This window comes from Choloepus didactylus, chromosome 4 (genome assembly GCF_015220235.1).
Source record: "Choloepus didactylus isolate mChoDid1 chromosome 4, mChoDid1.pri, whole genome shotgun sequence".
Lineage (NCBI taxonomy): Eukaryota > Metazoa > Chordata > Mammalia > Pilosa > Megalonychidae > Choloepus > Choloepus didactylus.
In genome coordinates, this window is record NC_051310.1 from 35,791,850 (window position 1) to 35,814,948 (window position 23,099).

General features: G+C 47.4%; 1 protein-coding gene and 1 pseudogene across 4 annotated transcripts; both read left to right on the plus strand.

The window, feature by feature from the left end:
* Positions 1–1,114: 1,114 nt before the first annotated feature.
* Positions 1,115–1,889, plus strand: LOC119532591 (annotated as a pseudogene).
* Positions 1,890–5,599: 3,710 nt separating this feature from the next.
* Positions 5,600–21,932, plus strand: ABCD4 (ATP binding cassette subfamily D member 4). Of its 4 annotated transcripts, XM_037832306.1 has the most exons (19): positions 5,600–5,804; positions 8,604–8,722; positions 8,880–9,007; positions 10,189–10,328; positions 11,573–11,689; positions 12,096–12,221; positions 12,846–12,896; positions 14,430–14,524; positions 14,796–14,917; positions 15,028–15,119; positions 15,290–15,379; positions 16,428–16,633; positions 16,800–16,891; positions 17,965–18,001; positions 18,391–18,440; positions 18,880–18,932; positions 19,291–19,367; positions 20,044–20,159; positions 20,273–21,932. In XM_037832306.1, the coding sequence occupies exons 1-19, from the start codon at positions 5,767–5,769 to the stop codon at positions 20,339–20,341; spliced, it is 1,818 nt and encodes a 605-aa protein (XP_037688234.1). In that variant the 5' UTR covers positions 5,600–5,766; the 3' UTR covers positions 20,342–21,932. The 4 variants fall into 4 exon arrangements, with proteins under 4 accessions (XP_037688234.1, XP_037688235.1, XP_037688236.1 ...); XM_037832307.1 differs by lacking the exons at positions 8,604–8,722; positions 8,880–9,007; positions 10,189–10,328 and having other exon boundaries at positions 5,602–5,804; positions 20,273–21,931; XM_037832308.1 differs by lacking the exons at positions 5,600–5,804; positions 8,604–8,722; positions 8,880–9,007; positions 10,189–10,328 and having other exon boundaries at positions 10,379–11,689; positions 12,101–12,221; positions 20,273–21,931.
* The last annotated feature ends 1,167 nt before the right edge of the window (positions 21,933–23,099 follow it).

Sequence of the window (23,099 nt, forward strand, 5' to 3'; positions counted from 1 at the left end):
GCCCTCCTTTTGTCTGGAAACAGATTTAACAGCTGGCCTCACCAGGGAATGCTGCCTCTAGCCTTTGAAGCAGCTACACGGCAGGAATTTTGATCTGGTCAGCCCACAGGATAAATTGCAGATTAAGTGGCTATTCTTGAATATTTTTACACACAGTTTCATCTTTTTCAAGAGCATTCACATTGCTCAGTAATTTCTCATGTTAGCCGTGGGCTAGGGGTCTGCTTTATCATCTTCATTTTATAAACAGAGTAACTGCAGTCAGAGCAATAGCTTCATTTATTCCAAGTGTTTAACAAACACCTTCCATGTGCCAGGCTCTGGGCTGGATTTTGGAGGATATCAAGATGAATTAAGTAACCACCCAGGCTAGCAGGGGTGATGGGCAGGTACAGTTTTCTCTGTAATTGAGGTGGGAACCAAGAGCTGAGAGGGCCAGAAAATGGAATAATTGCTTCTGTATTGGGGGCAACCTCTGGGAAGGTTTACTGAATAGGTAACTTTTCTCAAAAAATAACATTTTAAACATAAAGGCTCTTCTCTCTTGTTCAAACTGTCTTCTGCTCTCTCAATTCCTTGCATTCCTAATTCGTACAGGTCCCAATTATTTTCACCAGGTGCACATGGTTGTACATACACACATGCTTTAAAAAAAAAAAAAAAAAAAGCCTTTTTAAAAACTTATCTATATTTTTGATATAATCAAGGATATTCATTGCTGCATTCTATGTAATAGCAAGGCACTATAATCCACTAAAATGTTTATTAATAGGGAACTAGGTAAATAGTTCATCTATACAGTAGGATATTATGTGGTGAAAAAATAATGAGGTAGGTCTGTGTACACGGATTTAGAACAAACTCCAAGTTATACCATAAAGTGTAAGGACCCACCCAGATCAAGATGGTGGCATGAAACACTACAGGTCTCCAACCCTCCCCCCCACCCCACCCCCAGAAGGTTTGAACAATCAGCAAGAACTGGTAGAAACTTCTTTCTCAAAACTCCCAAAAACAGTTAAAGTACTACTGTAAAAGCCGAGCACCAAATCAAGAAAAAGCCTACTTCAAAGCTGTAGGTCTTTTTTTTCCTTTCCAGAATTCCTCATTGGCTCAGGGCCCTAAGAAGCACTTGAAGCGTGTTGCAGCACCTGAGCATCAGATGTTTAACAAACCAATCAGTGTTTTTGCAACTTGGCCATCGACAGGTTCCCACAAGCTGTGGGAGAGTCTCCCTCTCAAAATATTCCTCAGGAATAGACTCAAGTATGTATTGACCTGAGGTGAAGTAAAGAAAATAAGTATGCAGCGCTTCATCAGAATTGACAGCAAGATTCAAGCCAGTGTCATGTACTGCTGGGTTCGTGGACATCATCAGCATCGAGAAGACAAGCGAGCATTTCCAGCTGGTTTATGACACCAAAGGCCATTTTGCTGTTCACTGTATCGCAACTGAAGAGGCAAAGTACAAATTGTGCAAACTGAGGAGGATATCTGTGGGTTCAAAGGGAATCCCATACCTGGTGACTCATGATTCTCGTACCATCCGCTATCCGGATCATCTCATCAAGGTGAATGACACAGTACAGATGGATTTAGGCACCGACAAGATAACCGACTTCATTAAATTCGACACAGGCTAATGCTTCATGGTGATCAGTAGGGCCAATCTTGGCCTCACTGGTGAGCTCACCAACACAGAAAGACATCCTGGTTCATTTAATGGAGGGCATGTGAAGGATGCCAATGTCAACTGCTCTGCCACGAGGCTTTCCAACATTTGTGTCATTGGCAAAGGTAGTAAACCTGGGATTTCCTTGTCCAGGAATTAGGGTATTCGATTTACAGTTGTTGAAGAGAGAGATAAGAGGCTGACAGCTAAACATTAGCAGTTGCTAAACTAGTGTTTCTTTGCTCAAATAAACAAAGGAGTTCTGATTTCCTAAAATAATAATAATAATAATAATGAAAGCAGTAGGATCTCTTGGCACTATAGATAGCTCTTCCTCCACCCCTCACTGGCTTGGTGCGGAACCAGCCCTCACTCCCAGTGTGGATCCCTGGTCCCAGTTCTGGAGGGAGCAGAGTAACCCTCATGTACATACTGGGAACATGTATGTCTGGCCTAATCTGTCTGGTGGTGGCCAGGGGGAGTCACCATCCCAGAACCTGACTTGCATGTAGAAGGCAGTTCACAGAGCTTTCCTACAGTACACTGTGGGAGAGAAGTCAAGTCATGCCACCTGGAGCAAAGGATTACTGGCTGTAAGACAAACAGTGCAGTGCCTAGGACTGTGAGGAAACTGTTTCCTAGGGAAGAGGGGACATTCACATCCTTAACTGGGAGTTCTTAGGTCCAGCCCATGCCCAAGACAAAGGATCAGGGAAGTCCCTATACTTTGGCCTGGAACTATTCTCTAAACTCATTGTATGGATAAGTCCTAAAGGAGAGCACTTGCATAGGTCAACCTTCATGTTAAAAAATAAAAAACAAAAAATTCTGCATGCAAAGACTGGGAGAAGTGTTTTCTTTTTTATCTTTTTTCCTTTTTTTTTTTTCTGTTCTCTCCTGGCATTTGAGGAAAGCTCTGTTATAATTACAGCTGGATACAAACTTAAGGAACAGATGCCTCAGAGTCTAAATTTCAGCAGTAACATTAAAATATCAAAATGTCCAGGTTTCAACAAAAGACTATAAGACATACAAAGAAACAGGAAGTGATGGCCCAGGCAAAGGAGACGATTAAAACATTAGAAACAATCAATGAGAAGAACCAGATCTGGTACATACCAGACAAAGGCTTTTTTAAAATGGTCCTAAATATTCTTAAAGAGCTAAAGGAAAACCTCGACAAAGAACTTAAGGAAATCAGGAAAATTATAGATGAACACAAAGAGAATATCAATAAAGAGATGGAAACAATGAAAAGGAACCAAGCAGAGTTGAAGACCTCAGCAACAGAAATTTGAAATTCTCTAATGGGGTTCAAGAGCAGATTGGAGCTGGCAGAAAAAAGAATCAGTGAACTTGAAGGTAAGACAACTGAAATCACTCATGGTGAGGAGAGGGAAAGAAGAAAGAATGAAGATAAGTGAATAGAGCCTGAGGAAGCTTCAATATATACATTGTGGGGGTACCAGAAGGAGAAGAGAGAAAGGGGCAGAGAGAATAGGCAAGGACGTAATGGCTGAAAATGTCCCAAATTTAGTGAAGACATGAATACACACATCCAAGATGCTTAACGAACTCCATACAGGATATACACATATAGACCCCCACTACAGCATATTATAAACAAACTATTGAAAAACAAAGGTAAAGAGAGAATTCTGAAAGCCTAAAGAGAGAAGCAACATGTCAAATACAAGGAAGCCTCAATAAGATTAAGTGCCAATTTCTCATTAGAAACCATGGAGGAAAGCAGTTAGTGGGAGGACATATTTAAAGTGCCGAAAATAAAAAATTGCCAATCAAAAATTCTATATCTGGCAAAACTGTCTTCTAAAAATGAGGGAGAGATTAAGGCATTCCCAGATAAACAAAAGCCGGGAGACTTTTCCATGACTAGACCAGTCCTACAAGAGATGCTAAAGAGAGTTCTGGAGGTTGAAAAGAAAGGATAATAGACAATTGATCAAAGCCACATGAAGAAATAAGGATCTCTGATAAGGGCAACAACATGAGTAAATATAAAGCCAGTGGATCACATTTTTGGTTTGTAACTCTACTTTTTACTTCCTACAGGACCTACAAGGTAAATGCATAAAATGGAACGATAAATCAATGGTTTTGGACTAATAATGTAATTTGTGGTGACAACTACATAAAGGTAGGAGGACAGAGGGTATAGGAACATAGTTTGTGCATACTTATGGAGTTAAGTTGTTATGGATTTAGGATGTTAAATTTAAGCCCCATGGCAATTACAAAGAAAATACTGGAGAATATGAAAGTTCATAGAGACAAAAATTAGAGTACAGGTTTCCAGGGGGAAGGAGCAAGGGGAATGGGGAGTTAATGCTTAATGGGTGTAGGGTTTCCATTGGGGAGATGGGACAGTTCTAGTAATGGAAGAATGGAAGGTGGGTACTAGAATGGTATGTTTGAGAAGGGTTGAGAGGAGAAAGTTTATGTTCCCACGATTAAAAAAAAAGATCTACTAAAGAAATAACGACAATTAAATGTGAGATATGATACTGGATAGGATTTAACAAGGGAGAAGAAAAGGTTCAAAGGAACATTATTGAGACACATGAAAAAATTGGCTTATAGGCTATAAGCTTTATATCATAAATGTCTTGAACTTGATAACTGCACTTAAGATGGTTACACAGGTGAATATCCTTGTTCTTAGGAAATGTACATGGCAGTATTAAGTGTTCAAGGAGCATTATGTATACAGTCTACACTCTTGTATTCAGAAAATGGATTGATAAATAGACAGATGGATAGATGGAGAGAATGATATGGCAAATGTGGAAAGATTTAAAAATTGGTGGATTCAGGTATCTGTGGAGGGGGGTTAAGGATATGTTGGAGCTCTCTGTATGGGGTTTGTATTATTTGTGTAACTGTCCTGTAAGTTTGAAAGTATTTCAAAATAAAACGTTTTTTAAAAAAACAGTCTGCAGAGTATTTACAAGAAAAAGTGTGTGTATGAGTGTGTGAAGTTTGTGTATACACAAACGTTTCTGGAAGATTCCTAAAAATCAGCTAATACTGCTTCTGGTGCTAAAAGACAAACTTCTTTTCCATTTCCATACCCTTTCATACTGTGTGTGATCACACTGCCTGTTTTCTTGAATCATTTCTCACCTCTCTTTGGGCACTGTAACCAGTCAGTTAAGTATTTCATTCATTCAACATTTTGCAGTTACTTATTGAGCACTTTTTATAGGTACTGGGAATGAGCAAGGTAAGGTACCTGCTCCAATCAAATTTATTCTTGTAGGAGAAGACTAACAATAAGTAGGAAAATGAACAAGTTGATTTCAGATAATGGCAAATATTATGAAGAAAATAAAATAGTGTAATGAAATAGAGAATGATGGGCAGGGCAGGAGGCTTATTCTGGATAGAGTGATCAGGGATAATCTCTAGCAGAAGAGATTTGAGTTAATGATGAGAATGAGCCCGCCATGGAACGCTCTAGGCTAGGGAGAAGATTGATCCAGGCAGAGGAAATAGCAATTGCAAAGACCCTGTGGCTCAATGAACAGAAGACCAGTGTAGCTAGAGCAAATGTACTACGGGTTGAAGTATGTGTTTGGGGAGGCGGGGGTGTGATGGGGGTGGCGGGGAGGCAGAGGGTTGGAAAAGTTTGGAGTTTATTCTAACTGTAATCAGAAGCCGTAACTACCTGTTGGACAGTTATGCAGAGTGGTATGCTCTGATTAGTGTTTTTAAAAGATCAGTCTGGCTTCTTTGGGAGAAAGTATGAAACACATTATATTTTAGAGTCTCACAAGACTTGTCATAAAATGCTTTGACAAGTTCCTCTTTTCAAAGAGGAAATCTCCCAGATCCAGAAGGGGGCGCTCTAGCCCCCGGGTCGACAAAATTAACACGGCGCTCACGTTGTCTACGAGAAATCGGTCGCTTCCGGAAGTGGCCGCGGCGCCCGGCGCTGTCCTCTCTATCCGCCGCCGTTTCTGTGGTCGCCGGGCTCAGAGGCTTTGCCTCTCTGCGGCCGGGCGGGCGCTGCTCGCCTCTACCCGGAGCTGATCCAGGGTTAGCGGCCTCCTGGATGCGTCGGATCCCGACCCATGGCTGTCCCGGGGAGCGCTTCCCGGACTGGCGCCAGGTGAGCGGGGCACCTGGGGAAACAGGCCAGGCCGCGGGGCCGTCCTGCTCGGGGTGTGTAGGAAAGGGGCTCTCCACCCCCTCGCGCTTTATGCGCTGCCCTCGAGCTCCAGCCCCGGCTCGAGTGATGTCTGGGCCAAGAGGAGCTCGCCGAGGGGCGCCCGCGCCGTCCGATCTGGCCCGAGGCCGCCATGCACCGGCCACCGACCCTCTGCTCCAGCCTTCGCAGGATCTTTGCCATTCCGTGGACTTTGGGTGTCGGGTGTGGGATCCTCTCCTTCACCACTGGAATTCTTTAAAAAAAAAATTTTTTTTTTTTAATATTGTAAGTTCTCAGAATCGAATTGATCGTCCTCCTGTGTTCATGGCACACGGGGGCCAGTGCAAGTTTCCTCTTTGATTTTGTTTTATTGTCTTCCTTCGTTCCTTATTCTCAATCCCATTATACGCCCCTTCTTAGACACCCACACTGATGTATTAAATGAGCGTCTTTACGGTCCACCGTAATGATTTTGGGTATATGTTGCCTTGAAATATATATATACTGGTTTTAAATTCATACACATAATAATATGATATGCATATTTTTTCCTTTTTACTTGATACCGTGTTTTTTGAGATCATCTGAGCTACTGTAGTAATGTAGTTTTCACTTCTGAGTGCTGCGTGGTGCTACCCCATGACCACGTACCCCATTTTACTTACTCTTTCCCTAATGTTGGACATTTAGATTGCTTCCAGTAATGAATATTCTGGCACTTGTCTCCTCGTAGATATGGTTGAGTGTTAGCCTCTCTGGGGTGGATGCAGGTCACACCTAATAATGCTAGATTGCTCTCTGGAATGGTCAAACCAGTTTATACTTCCCACCAGCAGTGCATAAAGCCTCTGTTTCTCCACGTTCACCCAGCACTTAGTATTGTTTGGTTTTCTAATTTGTATCGATCAGATGGGTGTAAGGTATCCTATTAATTTTCATATATCTATTAGACATTTGAGTTTCCCCTTTTGTGAATTGCCTGTTTATATCCTTTTCCTCTTGTCTATGGATTTCCTATCTTCCTGGTTTGCATGTTCCTTGCTTGTTCTTTGTATGTTCTAGATTTCAATCCATTGTTAGTTTTACAGTCTGCAAATACCTTCTCCGAGTCTTCTAACTTGATCTATGACATTGTGTTAAAACAAAAAATATTTAATTTTGATTAAATAAACTCCATCAGTTTCTCCCTTATAGTTTGTGTGTTTGGGGTCTTATTCGAGAAACTTCTTTCCACTTCAACATTATTAAGTTGTTCTTCTACATTTCCTTATATTAACTTACATAACATATTAACTTATATTAACTTATATTTGATATTAACTTAATAGTGCTACTTTTTAGATTTAGATTTTTAACCCATGTGTAGCTTTCTGAGTTTATTCTTGTAACTGGTTTGAGGTAATGACCCAGATTTTCCTCCACCACTTCAGTTAATGAGTAATTAATAGAGAAGCTGTGTTGTGTAGCTGTTAAGAGCACAGATTCTTGGAGCCAGGCTGCCTGTGTGCAAACCTGAAGGCCACCACTTACTAGGCAGGTGACAGGACAAGTTACTTAGCCTCTTTTTGCCTCAGTTTCTTCATCATAAAATAAGGATATAGCCTCCATTTCTTAGGGTATTGGTGGGGGTGTTAAATGAATTAATGCATGTAAAGCACTTCGAACAGTACTGGGTTCTGTTCATAATATGTTTGTGTATAATAAGTACTGACAATGATTAGTATTAATATGTCCTCTCTTGTGATGGACCTGTTATGTACCCATGTAAACATGGGTCTGTGTTTTTTTGTCTCTGTCCCATTGGTCTTTTTGTTCCTGCATTAATACCACACTCTGTTATTACTCTAGCCCTGTAAAATGATCTATCATCATAATCTGATGGTTTGAGTCTCTTCCTTTCCCTTTGCTATTCTTGACAATTGCCCTAAGCTATTCATCAAGCTATTATTTTTTCATGTAAAGTTTATCATTGAAGTTCTGCTAGTTGTTTGATATTGCATTGAACTTATGGAATACTTCTGTTAGAACTGAGGTCTTTATAATGTCAAATCATGCCATGTCTGTCTGTCTAGAGCTTCTTTCATGTCCTAAAATAGAACTTTGGTTTTCCTCCCAAATGTCTTACATATTCTTTAAAGTTAATTCCTGGATATTTGATAAGTCTTTCTGTACTTTTCTTACTTTTGTAAATGACATCTCCTTTTCTTTATATTTTCTAGTTAGTTACTGCTGATATAGAAGAACACTATTAATATTTGTACCAATATTTGTATGTTAACCCTGTAACTAGCAACATTGCTGAACTTCTTTTATTTCCAAGTTTGTCTACTGATTTGCTTGTGTTTGCTGTGTAAATGATCATATCTTCTCCAGATAGTGACAGTGTAATCTCTTCCCTTTCAATCTTTTGCCTCATTTCTCTTTTTTGCTCTGTTGCTTTATCCAGGACCTTAAAATCTTTGATGAAGTAGGCATCCTTATCTTGTTTGTGTCCATAAAGAGGATGTGGCTAATGTTTCTTCATTTACTATGTTTCTTGCTATAGGTTTTTTGGTCGATAACCTTTTAGAGCATGTATCAATTTAAAGAAGTTCTTTTCTGTCTCTGGTCCATTCCCAACCTGCCAACCTCAGCATTAGGAAACCATTCTTTCTTCATGGCCTGGGCCCCACAGAACAAAGTCTGTAAGCTGAACAGCTGCTCTCTGAGGCTTAACTCCCTCTTGGACTTCTTTGTGCCTCCCCTGCTTCTCTTCTTCAGGCCCAGGTTAGACCTGCAATTTCTTCAGCGGTTCCTGCGGATACAGAAGGTTTTGTTCCCCTCTTGGTCATCTCAGAATGCCTTAATGTTCCTGACCCTTCTGTGCGTGGCCCTGCTGGGTGAGTGAGTGAGTCCAGGCCAGAGGTGGGAGGGCAGCTCTGCTCTGGGGTCCCTTTCCTTCTCTCTGGGGTATTATGAGGCTGGGATTCAGGAGGAAGCCTTCCTCCTTCCATTCTCATCCCTCATCAGTGGTTTCTGACTCTCCCCTTCGCCCAGAACAACTGGTTATCTACCAGATTGGCTTGCTCCCCAGTCAGTACTACGGGGTTCTGGGGAACAGAGATTTGGATGGGTTTAAGAGCCTGACATTCCTGGCCGTCGTGTTCATCATCCTCAACTCCACGGTAAGGTCTTTCTTCTCCCTGCTTCTTTCTGCCTCTCCAGCCTGGTATGAGTGGAATGCCCAGTGGGACTTAGCCACCAGGAAGTAGGAACCGAACAATAGGGGTGTGTTCTCTCCCTTTTCTGGGAACTTGAGAGAGGGTTGCTCCAGAGGTCAGACTCCTAGGTAGGGCTGTTGGCCCTCTGGGGATCCTTTTCCTCAGGGGTTTCAGGCTCCTGGAGCTGGGCCATCAGGTTCTGGTTTAATTCAGCATTTCACAGAAATTACCACTGTCCCTTCCATTCCCAGAATCCTTGCTTCAAGGAACTCAGAGAGAGCACTTTAAAACTGCCATCAGCAGCCAGAGCTGCTGCTCCTCTTCTGGGGAACTGAGGCTGTGACTGGCACCATGTCACACCTCCCAGCCTTTGCACCTGCTGCTGTCTCACCTGGAATGTCCTTCCCCCAGCCCCTTGTTCACTTGGCCTCCTCATCTTTCAAGACACCTCCATTGTCCCCTCCTCCAAGCCCTCCCTAACGTTTTCTTCCATGTCTTCTACCAAACTCTGCCCTTTCTCTGTACTGACCTAATACGTTGAGTTTACCTCTGCAGTAACCCCTCTCGCACACTCGTAATTGTCCATGCCCTTTCTAGACTGTGAGCTTGTTATTTCCCTAATCCTTAACCACACAGGTGCTCAATAGATGGTGAATGAATGAGAATTGGGGCTCTGCCAGGGATCAAACCTAGTGCTCTCTTTCAGGCCAACCCTCCTTTTTCTTGGGGAAGCCATTTCTTATTACACTTTGGCTACTATGATGGTCCTCAGTCAGTAAGCTCCTGTATGTGCAGAACCCCATTCCAAGCTTTGAGGACAGAGGAGTAAGAACATAAGTGGAATAGAAGATATGTTCCCTAACCTGCAGAAGCTCATTAGCTCTCAGAATAAGACAGTATTCTGTCTTGCCTGTGGCAAGCCCTTTGGTATTTGGTGAAGGAATGAACACGTGAGTGAATGAGGAAGAGAAAATCCCGTGACTTGATGCTTTAAACAAGCAAAAATGCTGAGTGGACAGACTCTGATCAGAGTGGGCTGGAGTTGGTCAGCAGAGGCTTCCTGCCAGCCCTGAGCTTTGAGCCGCAACTCGTGGGAAGCCATCTGTCCCCTCCCCTCCCTTCCCCTTGCCTCCCTCACCACACAGCTGAAGAGCTTTGACCAGTTCACCTGCAACCTGCTGTATGTGAGCTGGAGAAAGAACCTCACGGAGCACCTCCACCGCCTCTACTTCCGGGGCCGCGTGTACTACACCCTCAACGTGCTTCGGGATGACATCGATAACCCGTACGCGCCCCATCCTGGTCCTCAGTGTTTTCTGCATGGTCCTGTCCATCTGGCTTAGCCTGGGAGAATCCTGGTGGTCAACCCCATGGAGGTCATCTGTGGTCATTATTGGCTAATTGCTTTGCTAATTGCTGCCCAGAGCCATGTGGGGCGGACCCCTGGAAGGCTGCAGGCTGTGGATGGGGAGCTGAAGAGAAGAGGCCAGGCCTGTGGGAGCACTTACCTTTTGTCCATTTCTTATCCTGGGCTTCCAAATAAGGCATCCCCTGAAGAAAGTGCCCTTGCTAGAAAAGCTAGAAAATCAGCTTTCGGGTTTTTGGCAGTAAAAAGTTACTGCCATCCAGGACTTAGTATAAGGTTCAAATACCCATTCTAGTCCCTCCCAGCTAATAGCTCTTGAGTTCACCAAGCCTCAAGTTTCCCTTCTGTGAAATGGGATAATGATGGTTCCTATTTCAAAGAACATAGTGAGGATAAATGCAGTCCCTGACTCAGCAAGTGTTATGGTGGAAGTTAGCTATTGTTATTTTACAAGTGAGGAAACAGGCCCAGAGATTGCAAGTGACTTCCCCAAGTCATGTATCTCATGGGAAATAGGAGGATCAGTGTGATCCTCATGGTGAGATAGGACATATGGGGTCTCTTCTTCACACCCCAAGCACTCCCCACTCCCCATACCCCCCAGACAGTTTCTTTGTTACCCAGGGTGACCTTCCCTGCGTGAGCCTAAGCTTTGCAGCAAAGATTCTTGGTAGGCAACGATGGCTGCTGCTGCTGACTTTCTCTTCTAAGCCTCTGCCCAGAGACTGAACGCACACAAAGTTTCTGCGGCCAGATAGCTAAAAGGAGGACAGGCACATCTAAGAGAAATTGGGGAAGGTTGACATAAATGGGACAGCTTTCCTGATTGTACAGAAGTTTAACTCATCTACTGCCATGTATTTCTTGGGCTCAGCTCAGCTGACTCAAGCCCCTGGGTACCAGACATTTCAGTTTCCACTTTTACTGAGGGGTAAAATGAGGTTCCATAGGAAGCAGCTCTCCAGAACCCTGTTTAAAGCCCCCAAGGGTCCGTTTGCTGCTGGGAAACCAGCCCTTATCTGGGTCCATCTTCCCACAGGCTCCTTGCTAACAGCACTGAAAGGCAGGGTCAGAACTGAGACACTGTGATGCCGTCTTGGTTCTCTCCACCCGTCAAGCCCAGCTTCCTGGGTCCAGTCTCTTTTTCTTTGGGTTGGCTGCAGGGACCAGCGCATCAGCCAGGATGTGGAACGATTCTGCCGGCAGCTCAGCAGCATGGCCAGCAAGCTGATCATCTCCCCGTTCACCCTCGGCTACTACACTTATCAGTGCTTCCAAAGGTGAAGCCTCTTCCCAACCCAGAGTCCTTTCTCCTCCCCTGGCCTGGTTTTCCCAGTGTCACTCACTCATTCCAATATGGGGTGAGGAGCAGGGACAACTCCCTCAGGTCAGAATCTAGGAGAGGCTTGTCCTCCCTCCCTCCCTTCTACCCACACCCCAGGAAGTCTTCCTGTCTCTCCCTGCCTGGGCCCCTGCCCTGCCTTGGGCCCGGTGGTATCCCAGTGTCACAGGGATCCTGGTACTCCGATGACTTGGGCCAGGTGCCAGGTGCCCCCCACACAGGAGCAGAGACCCCACAGGGCTGCGCAGATTGGCTGGGGCTCCCTAGGGGCGGGCAGGGTCAGGGCCAAGGTCTATAGGTACATGTGATGCCCCACACCCTCCCGCATTCTCTTTTCTTTTCAGCACAGGCTGGCTGGGGCCTGTGAGCATCTTTGGGTATTTCATCCTGGGGACCATGGTGAACAGAATTTTGATGGGCCCCATTGTGGCAAAGCTGGTGCAGCAGGAGAAACTGGAGGGCGATTTCAGGTGTGCCTCCCTTGCTTGAGGGAGGGAGGGGCTGGACCTAACGGTTAAGGGAAGGGGGCCCGGGGTAAGACAGCTCTTAAGTTCAAATCCCAGCCCTGCCACTTAACAGATGTGTGATCAGGCGAGGTCTTTAACCTCCCTAAGCTTCAGTCTTCTCGTCTCTAAAATGGGATGATGATGTTGCCTACCAAGGGGATTGTGAGGCTAAATTAGACATGAGAAGCCCTGGGAACAGTGTCCAGTTGGCCATTATCATCATCATCATCATCGACCCTTGGTCTCCTCGCATGCTCCTGCACCAAGCACTCTGTTTTGGGTTGTTTGGGCCTGGCAGCTGGGGACTGTAGCCCCTGCTCCGCTCTTCTTGGCCTCCTCCTTCAGGCCCAGCCCCAGGGAGGATGTGGTGCTGGGGGCAGGAACACATTTGTCCACTCTGGGGAGAGGCTAGAGATGGGCCCTGTCTCTGTAGAGCTCCTGTGGCCATCCAGGAGATAGGGTTGGGCCAAAGCAACCACAGTTTTGAGGTGGAGCTGGGCTCCGTTTGGGAGGTCTTCTTGATCCAGGGCTCTGAAGAGGGGCCAGCCCTGCCCGTGGTCAGCACTCACTTCTCTTTGGTCTGCCCAGGTTCAAGCACATGCAGATCCGGGTGAATGCTGAGCCTGCTGCTTTCTACAGGTAAGTCTGGCAGAGAGGATCACCTTTTGTCTCGTCAGAGCTGATAGTAGAGATAGTGGAGAAGGAAGGATAAGTTCTACCATCTACCACCGCGAGTTTAGGGGCTGAGTGTCCTCGTACCCGGCTGTGCCCCTCGCTGTACTTCTCACTATATTTGCCTGCCTCATCCTTAGGTCCACATTGGGGGTGCCCCACACTGGCCGGCTTTAATCTCAGTGACCTAGAATGGGGCCTAAATTTGCTCAAAGAATAAAATGAGTGGCTGCTTCACCACCTTGCTGATGGCTGTAGGCGTTTCCTTTGTCTCTGTTTTTCTGCCTGTAAAATGGCTTTCTGGCAGTGCCCGAGGTCTGGAGCTGATCCTTCATCTCTGGCAGGGGAGGAAATGGGAGCCTCTCAGGAGAGTGTTAGGACAGACCCGCCCCCCACCAGTGCTTTCCAAGTGGGGCACAGTGTCCAGCCTCCCAAAAGCAGCGTTGTGAGAAATCCCTTCCCTCCCCTCCCCCTTCCCCTGGGGCCAGTGCAACCAGTATTTGAACTAATAGTGCAGATCACAGAGGCTCGTGTGTGAAGAGTGGAAGCTACTCTGTGGATCACCTGTACAGGGGTAGACCTAACAGCCCTGGGCCCTTGCTCTTTGGTCAATCTCTGCTGTAGTTTGCAACTGCCACCCCTGGTGGGGGGTGGGGGGTGGGCACCAAGAATACTGGGAATCTAGAGCTGGGGTTTGCTTGGGAGTGGTAGGGCTAGCATATGTTAAATTTGCTTTTGGAGTCTGCAGCCTCTGCTCATAAAGCACTGGGCTCTGAGGAAAGCAGGTTAGTTCTTGGAGCTCCAGACAGGTTCATCTGAGGCCTTTCTATCCCTTTCTGCAAAATCTGACAGCCTCCTAAAATGCCCCTCTCTCCTCCCTGCACCTTTCCTTCCTGGAGAATTTCTGCCCATCCTTGAAGCCCCTTTGGCCTTCCCAGACTTTCCCGACTCCGTTAGTGGTTGATCCTGTTTGTCACCATAGCCCTGAAGACATGCTTTCTGGTACGTCACCGTCCACACTTTAAGTGAAGACTGCAGTGTCTCTGCCTGCCTGTCTGAACTGGGGCTCCTCAAGGACAGGAAGTGTCATAACAGAGCCTGGCCCCGAGGAACTGCTCCTTGATTGCTGGTTTAGTAAGAGCAGCCACAATTTATTGAGAGCCCCTTAGGTGCCAGGCACTTTATATGTAGTAACTCTAACCTGTTCCAGAGTTCTTTTGAGCTCCATTTTACAGATGAGAACACTGAGACTCAGAGCCTTAAGTAACCTATCGGTGTCAGAGTGATTTGAATCAGGTCTGTCCAACTTTAGGGTTATTTCTGCAGACGGCACCGTAAGGAATGAGTGAAGCAATGAATGGATGCTAACAGCAGAGTGGGTCTGAGGCTGGTGTTATTTGGATGGGTGGAGCCCCTAAAGGAGAGACGATGAGGGACAAGGGATCTCCCAGCTGGCCGAGGCTTTCCAGGCCCCACTGACATCCCAGCCCTTCTCCTCAGAGCTGGGCACGTGGAGCACATGAGGACGGACCGCAGGCTGCAGAGGCTCCTCCAGACCCAGAGGGAGCTCATGTCCAAGGAGCTCTGGCTGTACAGTAGGTGCAGGGAGCCTGGCTCCCGGGGCCCTGGGAGGTGGGAGCCACGGAACTGGGTATTCCACTTCCTTTCCCACACCTCCCTACTTTGCCTGTGGCTGGTAAATTTGCTCTGATGAAGGAATTACCGAAGTGGGGGGGGGGGGGGAGGGATACCTTGCTTTGAGAATCCTCTGGAGAATGCGGATCCAGGGAGAGCCTGGCCCCCTCGGCTTCCTGCTCCCCATCCTGGGATTGTGTTCCCCACAAAACTGCAGTCTGTTTTCTGCAGTTGGTGTCAACATGTTTGACTATTTGGGCAGCATCCTGAGTTACGTGGTGATTGCAATCCCCATTTTCAGTGGGGTCTATGGAGACCTGAGCCCCACCGAGCTTAGCACCCTGGTCAGCAAGGTGAGAGTCTTTCCTGGTGACCCCTCTGGCCTGCCCCCTCCCACCCTCTGGCCCAGCACCCAGGCTCTCGTCATGGAGGCCTGTGCTGACCGCTCTCTTGTCCTGTCCAGAATGCCTTTGTGTGCATTTACCTCATCAGCTGCTTCAGCCGACTCATCGACCTCTCCACAACGCTTTCGGATGTGGCTGGTTATACACACAGGTGAGCCCCTCTCTGGTTCCTGAGCAAAGTGAGTGCCCCTGGGAGAAGTGGCTGAATGAAAAAAGGAACAGAAGAATTCACTATGTACTCATGGGTGTGAGACAGGATTAAGAGTGTCTTCTTCACCTGGGCCTCCCAGACCCTGCCTCAGGTTTTCATTTCTGGCCCAGGATTGGGGAGCTGCAGGAGACCCTGCTGGACATGTCCCTGAAGTCTCAGGACTATGAGATCCTGGACGAGAGCGAGTGGGACTTGGACAGGTGAGTATCGGGCTGGCAGCGTAGTGCAGTATTGAGAATGCAGGCTGTGGAATAGCCCAGCTTGGGCTCACCCCCCAGCCCTGCCCTTTCCCAGTGGGGTAACGGAGTTGTTAAGAGGATTAAATCCACACGCTGGAAGTGTTCACAATCAGTGTTGCTCTGCTGGCATCCATTGGGTTCATTTGCATCATTCTCCCAGCCGACGGAGGCCGAGTGCACCCGTGCCTTCTGCCTGTGCTCAAGATATCCCCCCCCCCGCCCCAACTGAGCCCTGATACCTGCCTCTATCCTCAGGATTATGTCTATTCTTGGTTCACTGTGCCTCACTCAGAGCCAGAGGTATCTTTATTCTTGTGTCTGCAAGTTCTGAAATGTTTCTGACCTTTCTGTGGATCCAGGGTTTGTTTCATCTCACTTTTCTGGAGCATATTACTTCACCTATCTCTATCTCAGCTTCTTCTATATCTCTAAAAAGGGGATATTAATGGAAGCTTCCTCTCAGGGTTGAGGTGAGGGTTAAGTACAGCAGTCCGTGGAAAGCACCTGAACAGTGGCCACATAGGAAGCTGTCAAACAATGGGAACAGTCTGAATTCTAGGACCTGCATTCTGCTCTCTCTTCTTAGGAACTAATGCCCCTGCTTGAAAGTAAATCTTCCTGCAACTGTGAGCCCAGAGGCTGGGGGTGATGGCACAGGGACTGTAGAAAAGTGGGGTTATGTGGGGTAGACAGGAATCCACAGAGAGCCAGGAATCCCCAAACTCATTCTTATTATCAAGGCCCTAGTCTCACCTTGACTAATGAAAACCCACTAGCTTTGGAAGCACACAAATTCAGCTCTCTTACTATCTCTGAGACCTTGGGTAGGTTACTTAACCACGTGACTTGATTTCCTCATCTGCCACATGGGGATAATACCTGTGATTCATGGGTCAGTACCGCCACCTCCACCCCCAATCCAAGGCTGTGCCCACCAGGAGAAGCACCGCCCCCGGGCCAATACTGACAACGGCTTTTCTTCCCCATGCCCACCCTTCCCTGGCCCCAGGGCCCCGCGGCGGCCTGCAGAGCCTGCAGACACAGCTTTTCTCCTTGAGCGGGTCTCCATCTCAACCCCCTCCTCTGCCAAGCCCCTCATCAAGGAGCTGAGCCTGAAGATCTGCAAGGGGCACAGCCTGCTCATCACGGGCAACACGGGCACCGGCAAGACCTCCTTGCTCCGGGTTCTGGGCGGCCTGTGGGCGAGCACACAGGGTGAGAACCAGGCCTGCCCTGCCCCAGCCCCCCTTGCATCCAGGTGGTATGGTGCAATCCATGCTTTTCATTGGGGAAAGAGGGTGGGAGGCAGGTTGAAGAGGAGGGAGGGGAGGCAGTTACCTTCTTTGGGAGATCTCAAGGTGGGAATTTGTGAGCCCCGCAGGCTCAGTGCAGATGCTGACCGACTTCGGGCCCCACGGGGTGCTGTTCCTGCCCCAAAAGCCGTTCTTCACTGACGGGACCCTTCGGGAGCAGGTCAGCCCTGTTCAGGACCCACGGCCCCCCTCCCACCCCTGTCACCCTCTCTGGCAGTGTGGTCGCTGGCAGGTCTCAGGCTCTAGGGAGGTCTGGGACCAAGGGAGGGGGTGATAAACTGTCCCACAGCTAGAAGTCCCTGGTTCTAAGAACAGTACATTAGTATCCACAGATTGGGCCCATGTACTCAGAGCAACTTTTATATAGAAATAGATAGATAGATAGATAGATAGATAGATAGATAGATAGATAGATAGATAGATAGGTATTATAGAATGTAACATACATACATAAAAGTGATAACTTTCCAAGTGCAATTTAATAAGTAGAGGGCAAATTTCAAAGAATATTATAGGTTACAATTCCACAGTTTCAGTTATTTCCTTATTATGAAATATACCATATATACAAAAAGGTAATATCTTTCAAAGTATGATTTAACAAGTAGATATATAGGAAATTTCCAAAGTTATTATGACTTGTAGTACCACAGTTTCAGTTATTTCCTTATTGTGAAAAATAACATATACAAAAAGGTATAGTTTTCAAATTACAGTTTAACAAGTAGCTGTAGAGCAAATTTCAAAGGATGCTATGGGTTACAGTTCCACCATTTCAATTCTTTCCTTTTAACTATTCTGGTACCCTAGCAACTAAGGAAAAGAAAATTATATAAAGATTCAGTATACATAATCCTTTGTTAAATTCCATCTTGTCTCAGAGCAGCTTTTGAGGGCCAGTAAATAAATCAGTGAGGGCTGCAGACCAAATACCACCCGTGTTTGTCAAGCTCTGGTGTTGGATTGTGGTGCCCCTGGGCTCAGAGGCCTCAGAGGCTCTGTCTGCCCTGGCACACTTGTGAAGGTGGCAGTGACCCTGCCACCCCACCCGCCAGCACCAAGCCTCCCCCACTGGACCCTCAGTCAGGGGGTTCCCAGCCACCCCCAAGCAGAGAGGAGCCTGGCCTCCAGGCGGTTCCTGGGGGTGCTTCTGAGGAAGGGTGGGCTTGGGTGCAGCCTCTTGCTAGGCTCACTGATCCTCTTGCTAGGCCTGTGTGGTTTTTATTTTCCCAGGTGATTTATCCCCTGAAGGAGATCTACCCGGACTCAGGTGAGCTTGGCCTCCACGGGCCATACCCTGTACCTCCACTGTCCCTGCTCTGCCTGACTGTGGCCTCACCCATGCCCTTTGGGAGAGGCCCCAGCCAGCCTGCTGCTTCAGGTTGGGACCCCTCCTTCAACTGTTTAATGTTTTGGGGTCTGTACCCTGACCTCATCGCGTTCTGTCCCTCTCCTTGAGCAGAGACCCTCACTGGAGAGAGGAAGGTGATTATTTCCTTCACCTGGCCCTTCCCTTCTACTGACCCTGTCAAATGTTGTAACCTGTCACTTCAGAGCCTCAGCCCAGCATCCTGGGGCCTCTGCCCCTGCCACAATGTGCCCCATCTATCCTGGCTCCCCAGGAGCTGATATCTTGAAGAAGCCTTCTCTGTTTTTCAGGTTCTGCTGATGACGAGAGGATCATGAGGTTCTTGGAATTGGCAGGTCTGGTGAGTCAGGCAGGGGCCCTACAGTCCACAGCCCACCTGGGGGCACTGGCCTGGCATTTCCCACCGCAGGGGCTGGCACCAGCAGCAGGAGACTGCAAGTAGGAGCCTGGGGCAGGGAGAGTAGGAGCACAGAGCTCAAGTGCAAGGACAAGGTGTCAGTCAAATTCAGGCAGTAGAGGCCTGTGCCCGCTGTAGAGAATTTTAAAACAATAAAACTGTCAGTTTTTATTGTCACCAGGCTCCAGCAATTGTAAACAAGGAGTTGAAAGCATACTCCTTGCTGCCTGGGGCAGATGTACGCACAGGGGTTTCTATCTGTCTGGGCCGTATATATCCACCTGGTGTGTTTGGTGGGGACTGGGGTGGGGGCTTTGCCTTAGGATGTCAGGAGACAGGGCCGGGCCTTTCACAGACATCATTCTCTCCGGGTCTGTTACAGTCCAGCTTGGTGACAAGGACAGGGGGTCTGGACCAGCAGATTGATTGGAACTGGTAAGAAGGGGACTGGGGTGCTCCAGAGCCAGCTCCCCTACAAAGACCTGGGTTCCAGGGTCCCACTGAAGGATGGAGGTGGCTCCTGAACCTAAGTCCAGGTGTTTGGACAGCCCACCAGGAACACATTTTGGCCTCACCCTGCGTGAGCAGTGGGGCTATGGTTGAAAATAGAGGGGAGTGGCCTCTGTCTGTCCTGGGCCAACCTCTGCAGAGAGAACCTCCTCTTGCCCACACCCCTTCTGGGCAGAGACCAAGCTTTGTCCCTTGTGAAATGCTAATGGTCTTTATCAAACGCTGTGATCTGTCGCTTAGAGCCTGAGCCCAGCATTCTGGGGCCTCTGTTCCCTCTCCTCAGGTATGATGTTCTGTCCCCAGGGGAGATGCAGAGGCTCTCCTTTGCCCGTCTCTTCTACCTGCAGCCGAAGTACGCAGGTGAGGCCTGCCCTAGTGGTGGACATGCCAGGCACCATGTGTGCTCATGGGGTAGCAGTGTGTGTCCATGTGCACCCAGGCAGGCATTCATGGATGCAAAGCACACCTGGGCCTGGCAGGTCAGCTCTGGGTGGCCCGCAAGGGCAGGCTCCATCCTCCTTCTCTGCCTTCTGCTGATCGTGGCCATGAGGCAGTGATGCTTGGCATCCTCAGAGCCGTTTGGGATACGGTATGATGCCACTGTATAAGCCTCCCTGCCGTAGCCACAGCAGGAGCCAGGGAGCCAGCCTTGAGAAGGGTGATTTTGTGCTCCTCAGGCTCTGCCATCAAATGAAAGGACATCCCCCCCAGCTCTGCCTGGCAGAGGGATGGAAAGTGTAGACTTTTCCAAAGACCGACATTCTAGGGGGATCCTGTGTTCTCTGGACTGAGTGGTCCCAGGGAGTGGCTGGTGCTTAGCTGATGGGAACAGGCCTGCCACTGGCAGACGGACTCCCTGGTGGAGGCTGGCCCTCTGCTCCTTTGGCCGTCCCCTCCCTGAGGCAGGGCTCCCGGAAGGCAGCGCAGCTGTCGGCCCGCCTCCAGGTCCCCGCCTGCAGTGAGTGTGGGTTGGAGGAGAAGCAGAGGTGGACAGTGGACAGAACTTCGGTCTCTTCCTGCCGTGTTCTGCCCTCAGTGCTTGATGAAGCCACAAGTGCACTGACAGAAGAAGTGGAGAGCGAGCTCTACCACATCTGCCAGCAGCTGGGGATGACGTTCGTCAGCGTGGGACATCGGCGTAGCCTCGAGAAGGTGTCCCTGCTCACGAGGATGGCCTGAGGAGGAGGGACCCAAAGGCTGGGGAGTGGCAGTGGCAGAGAGGGCAGGGGTCAATGGCCTGATCTCCACCTGATGGTGTTTTGCAGTTTCATTCCTTGGTTCTGAAACTCTGTGGAGGAGGAAGATGGGAACTGACTAGAATTGAAGTGGAATGAAGCCAAGGACGAGGATGCCCACCAGGGGAGCCACGCTCCGGGCAGACCGGCAGTTCCCAGGAGAAACCAGGAGGACTGAGTGGGCCGGGATGAGCTCCAGCTTGGCTTCACAGGGTCCTGCGTGGACAGCAGAGGGCTCAGCCCGGGAGTGGGCCTCCCTGGGGACACTCCATCCTCAACATGCCGACTCCTGCCGCCTCATACACCTGAAATGCTGATGACTCACAGGTTCCTTCAGATCACGTTTTCTAAAGAAATGAGGGGTAAAAGTGGAAAGAGTATTGGACTTGGAGTCAAGAGATCCAAGAATCTCTTACACTCAAATCAGTGAAATTTTGCAACAGAGATTTTTAACTTTATTAACTGACCATTTAAATTTTATAACTTTTTAAAAAAGACAAGTTAAAAATTAAAAAACAAAAAAAAAAAAATTCAGCTTCTCTCTTCTCTGTCTCCTCTATATAGAATAATCGTTTTTTATTGAATCTCCAGGCTTGTAGTTGAGTCTGGAGGGGAGGGAGCAGCACTTGCCACTGTCCTGCAATCTTCTGCTCATGGTTTTCCACTTCGCTCCACGTCTTTCCCTTCCCGTGTGTCAGTTGGAGTGCCTGCACCACTAACCCTCTGGTTTCCTTGTCTTAACCCAGATGAAAATAAATCCCTTCCCCTTGGTTAACTAAAATAAGTCTGGGATTTTCCCGACGTAATCTGTACTAGAGAACAGCAAAAACAGCAAGCTGAACAAACAAAACCTAGAAAGCACAAAAGCACGGGATGAAAAGTTGTAGAGCCCAGAGGGGTTAATCTGGAAGTGTTCTCCATACCAACTTCATCAGAAATGTGTACTGTTTATACTATCGATTATTTACTGTTTCCCTTAAATCAACTCACTTTCTAAATTTAATTGTATTTTTAGAAGTAATTTACACTTGCCATAAATAGAAAGTAACTGTAAAAAGAAATACAATGAAAGCCAAACAGTGTTATTAAATTGTAACTAGGCACTGTTGCCTCCAAGGGCTCTGAGCCTGATTGAGGCCTGCTGTTTTGTTTTGTTTTGTTTTGTTTTCTCTTATACCACTCTATAAATTTATTAGCACCTTGCATAAGTGGTATATTTGTTGCCATTGCCAAAATAACATTTTTATAAAAAAGGAGGTTAAATGTGTTAGAGAAGAGTTAAAGACATATTAGCACTGAGATTTCTCTCCTTAATAAAATTGAAAAGATGGAACAAGAATTGCAAGGAAAATAACTTTCTCACTGTAAAATCTCAGATTATTCAATGATTCATTGGTACCACCTAACACCATCACAGGTGTGGGGGTGAGAGTTCCAAACTTGGGGAGATGCCTCACCTGGCTTGGCTACCATGTAGGCCTCGAGACCTGCTGTGGTGGATTGAACCGCGTACCCCAGTTTGGACACATGTCTTGGTTTTGGTCCGTCTTCTGGTAGGTGTGGACCCATGTAAATAAGATCACTTCAGGATGTCACTTCAGTTAAGGTGAGGACCCACTGAATCAGGTTGAACTTTAATCCGGGTTACTGGAGTCCTTTGTAAGCAGAATGAAATTCAGACAGAAAAAAAGAGAAGCTACAAGAAACAGCCAGAAGCTATATGCCAGTTTGAATGTATTATGTCTCCCAAAATGCCATTTTTTTTGCTGTAATCTTGTGTGGGCAGACGTATCAGTGTTGATTAGGTTGTAATTCTTTGAGTGTTTCCATGGAGCTGCATCCCACCCAACTGTGGGTGATGACTCTGATTGGATAATTTCCATGGAGGTGTTACCCCACCCATTCAGGGTGGGTCTAAATTGAATCACTGAAGCCATATAAATGAGCTGACGGGCAGAGGGAACTCAGTGCAGCTGAGAGTGACATTTTGAAGAGGAGCTACAGCCAAGAGGGACACTTTGAAGAATGCACAGGAGCTGAGAGAGTAGCTGCAGCTGAGAGAAAGTTTGAAGATGGCCATTGAAAGCAGACCTTTGCTCCGGAGAAGCCAAGAGAGGAAAAACAGCCCAAGAACAACTAAGAGGGACATTTTTGAGGAACTGCAGCCTAGGGAGGAATGTCCTGGGAGAAAGCCATTTTGAAACCAGAACTCTGGAGCAGACACCAGCCACTTGTCTTCCCAGCTAACAGAGGTTTTCTGGACGCCACTGGCCATCCTCCAATGAAGGTACCCGAATGTTGATGCGTTACCTTGGACACTTTATGGCCTTAAGACTGTAACTGTGGAACCAAATAAACCCCCTTTATAAAAGCTGATCCATTTCTGATGTTTTGTGTTCCAACAGCATTAGCAAACTAGCACAAGCTGGAAGTCAGTGGAACCTGAAAGAGGAGAAGATGCCACCATGTGCATTGCCATGTGATGGAAAAGCCAAGGCACCCCAAAAATCACTGGCCAGCCAGAAGATAATGACCCCGGGAGGAAGCAAGCCTTCTAGGCTCTGAAACCTTGAGCCAATAAATTCCTGTTGTTAAGCCAACCCATTGTATAGTATTTGTTTTAGCAGCCAAGAAACTAAAAACAGGTGCCAGCACAATCTGTCAGGTGATGATCTGACACAGATGCCAATCTTCAGGTAGGCAGCTGGCCAGGTCTGGCAGCATTTCCAGTCCCATAAGTAAAGCCTTCTTAAGGAGCTACAGGATTTTAGTACTGGAAGGGCCCGGGCAGCCATTCAGTCACAGAGTCTCAGGGATGAAAGGGACCTTTAAGGTTGGCACCTGTAAGGCACCTCTC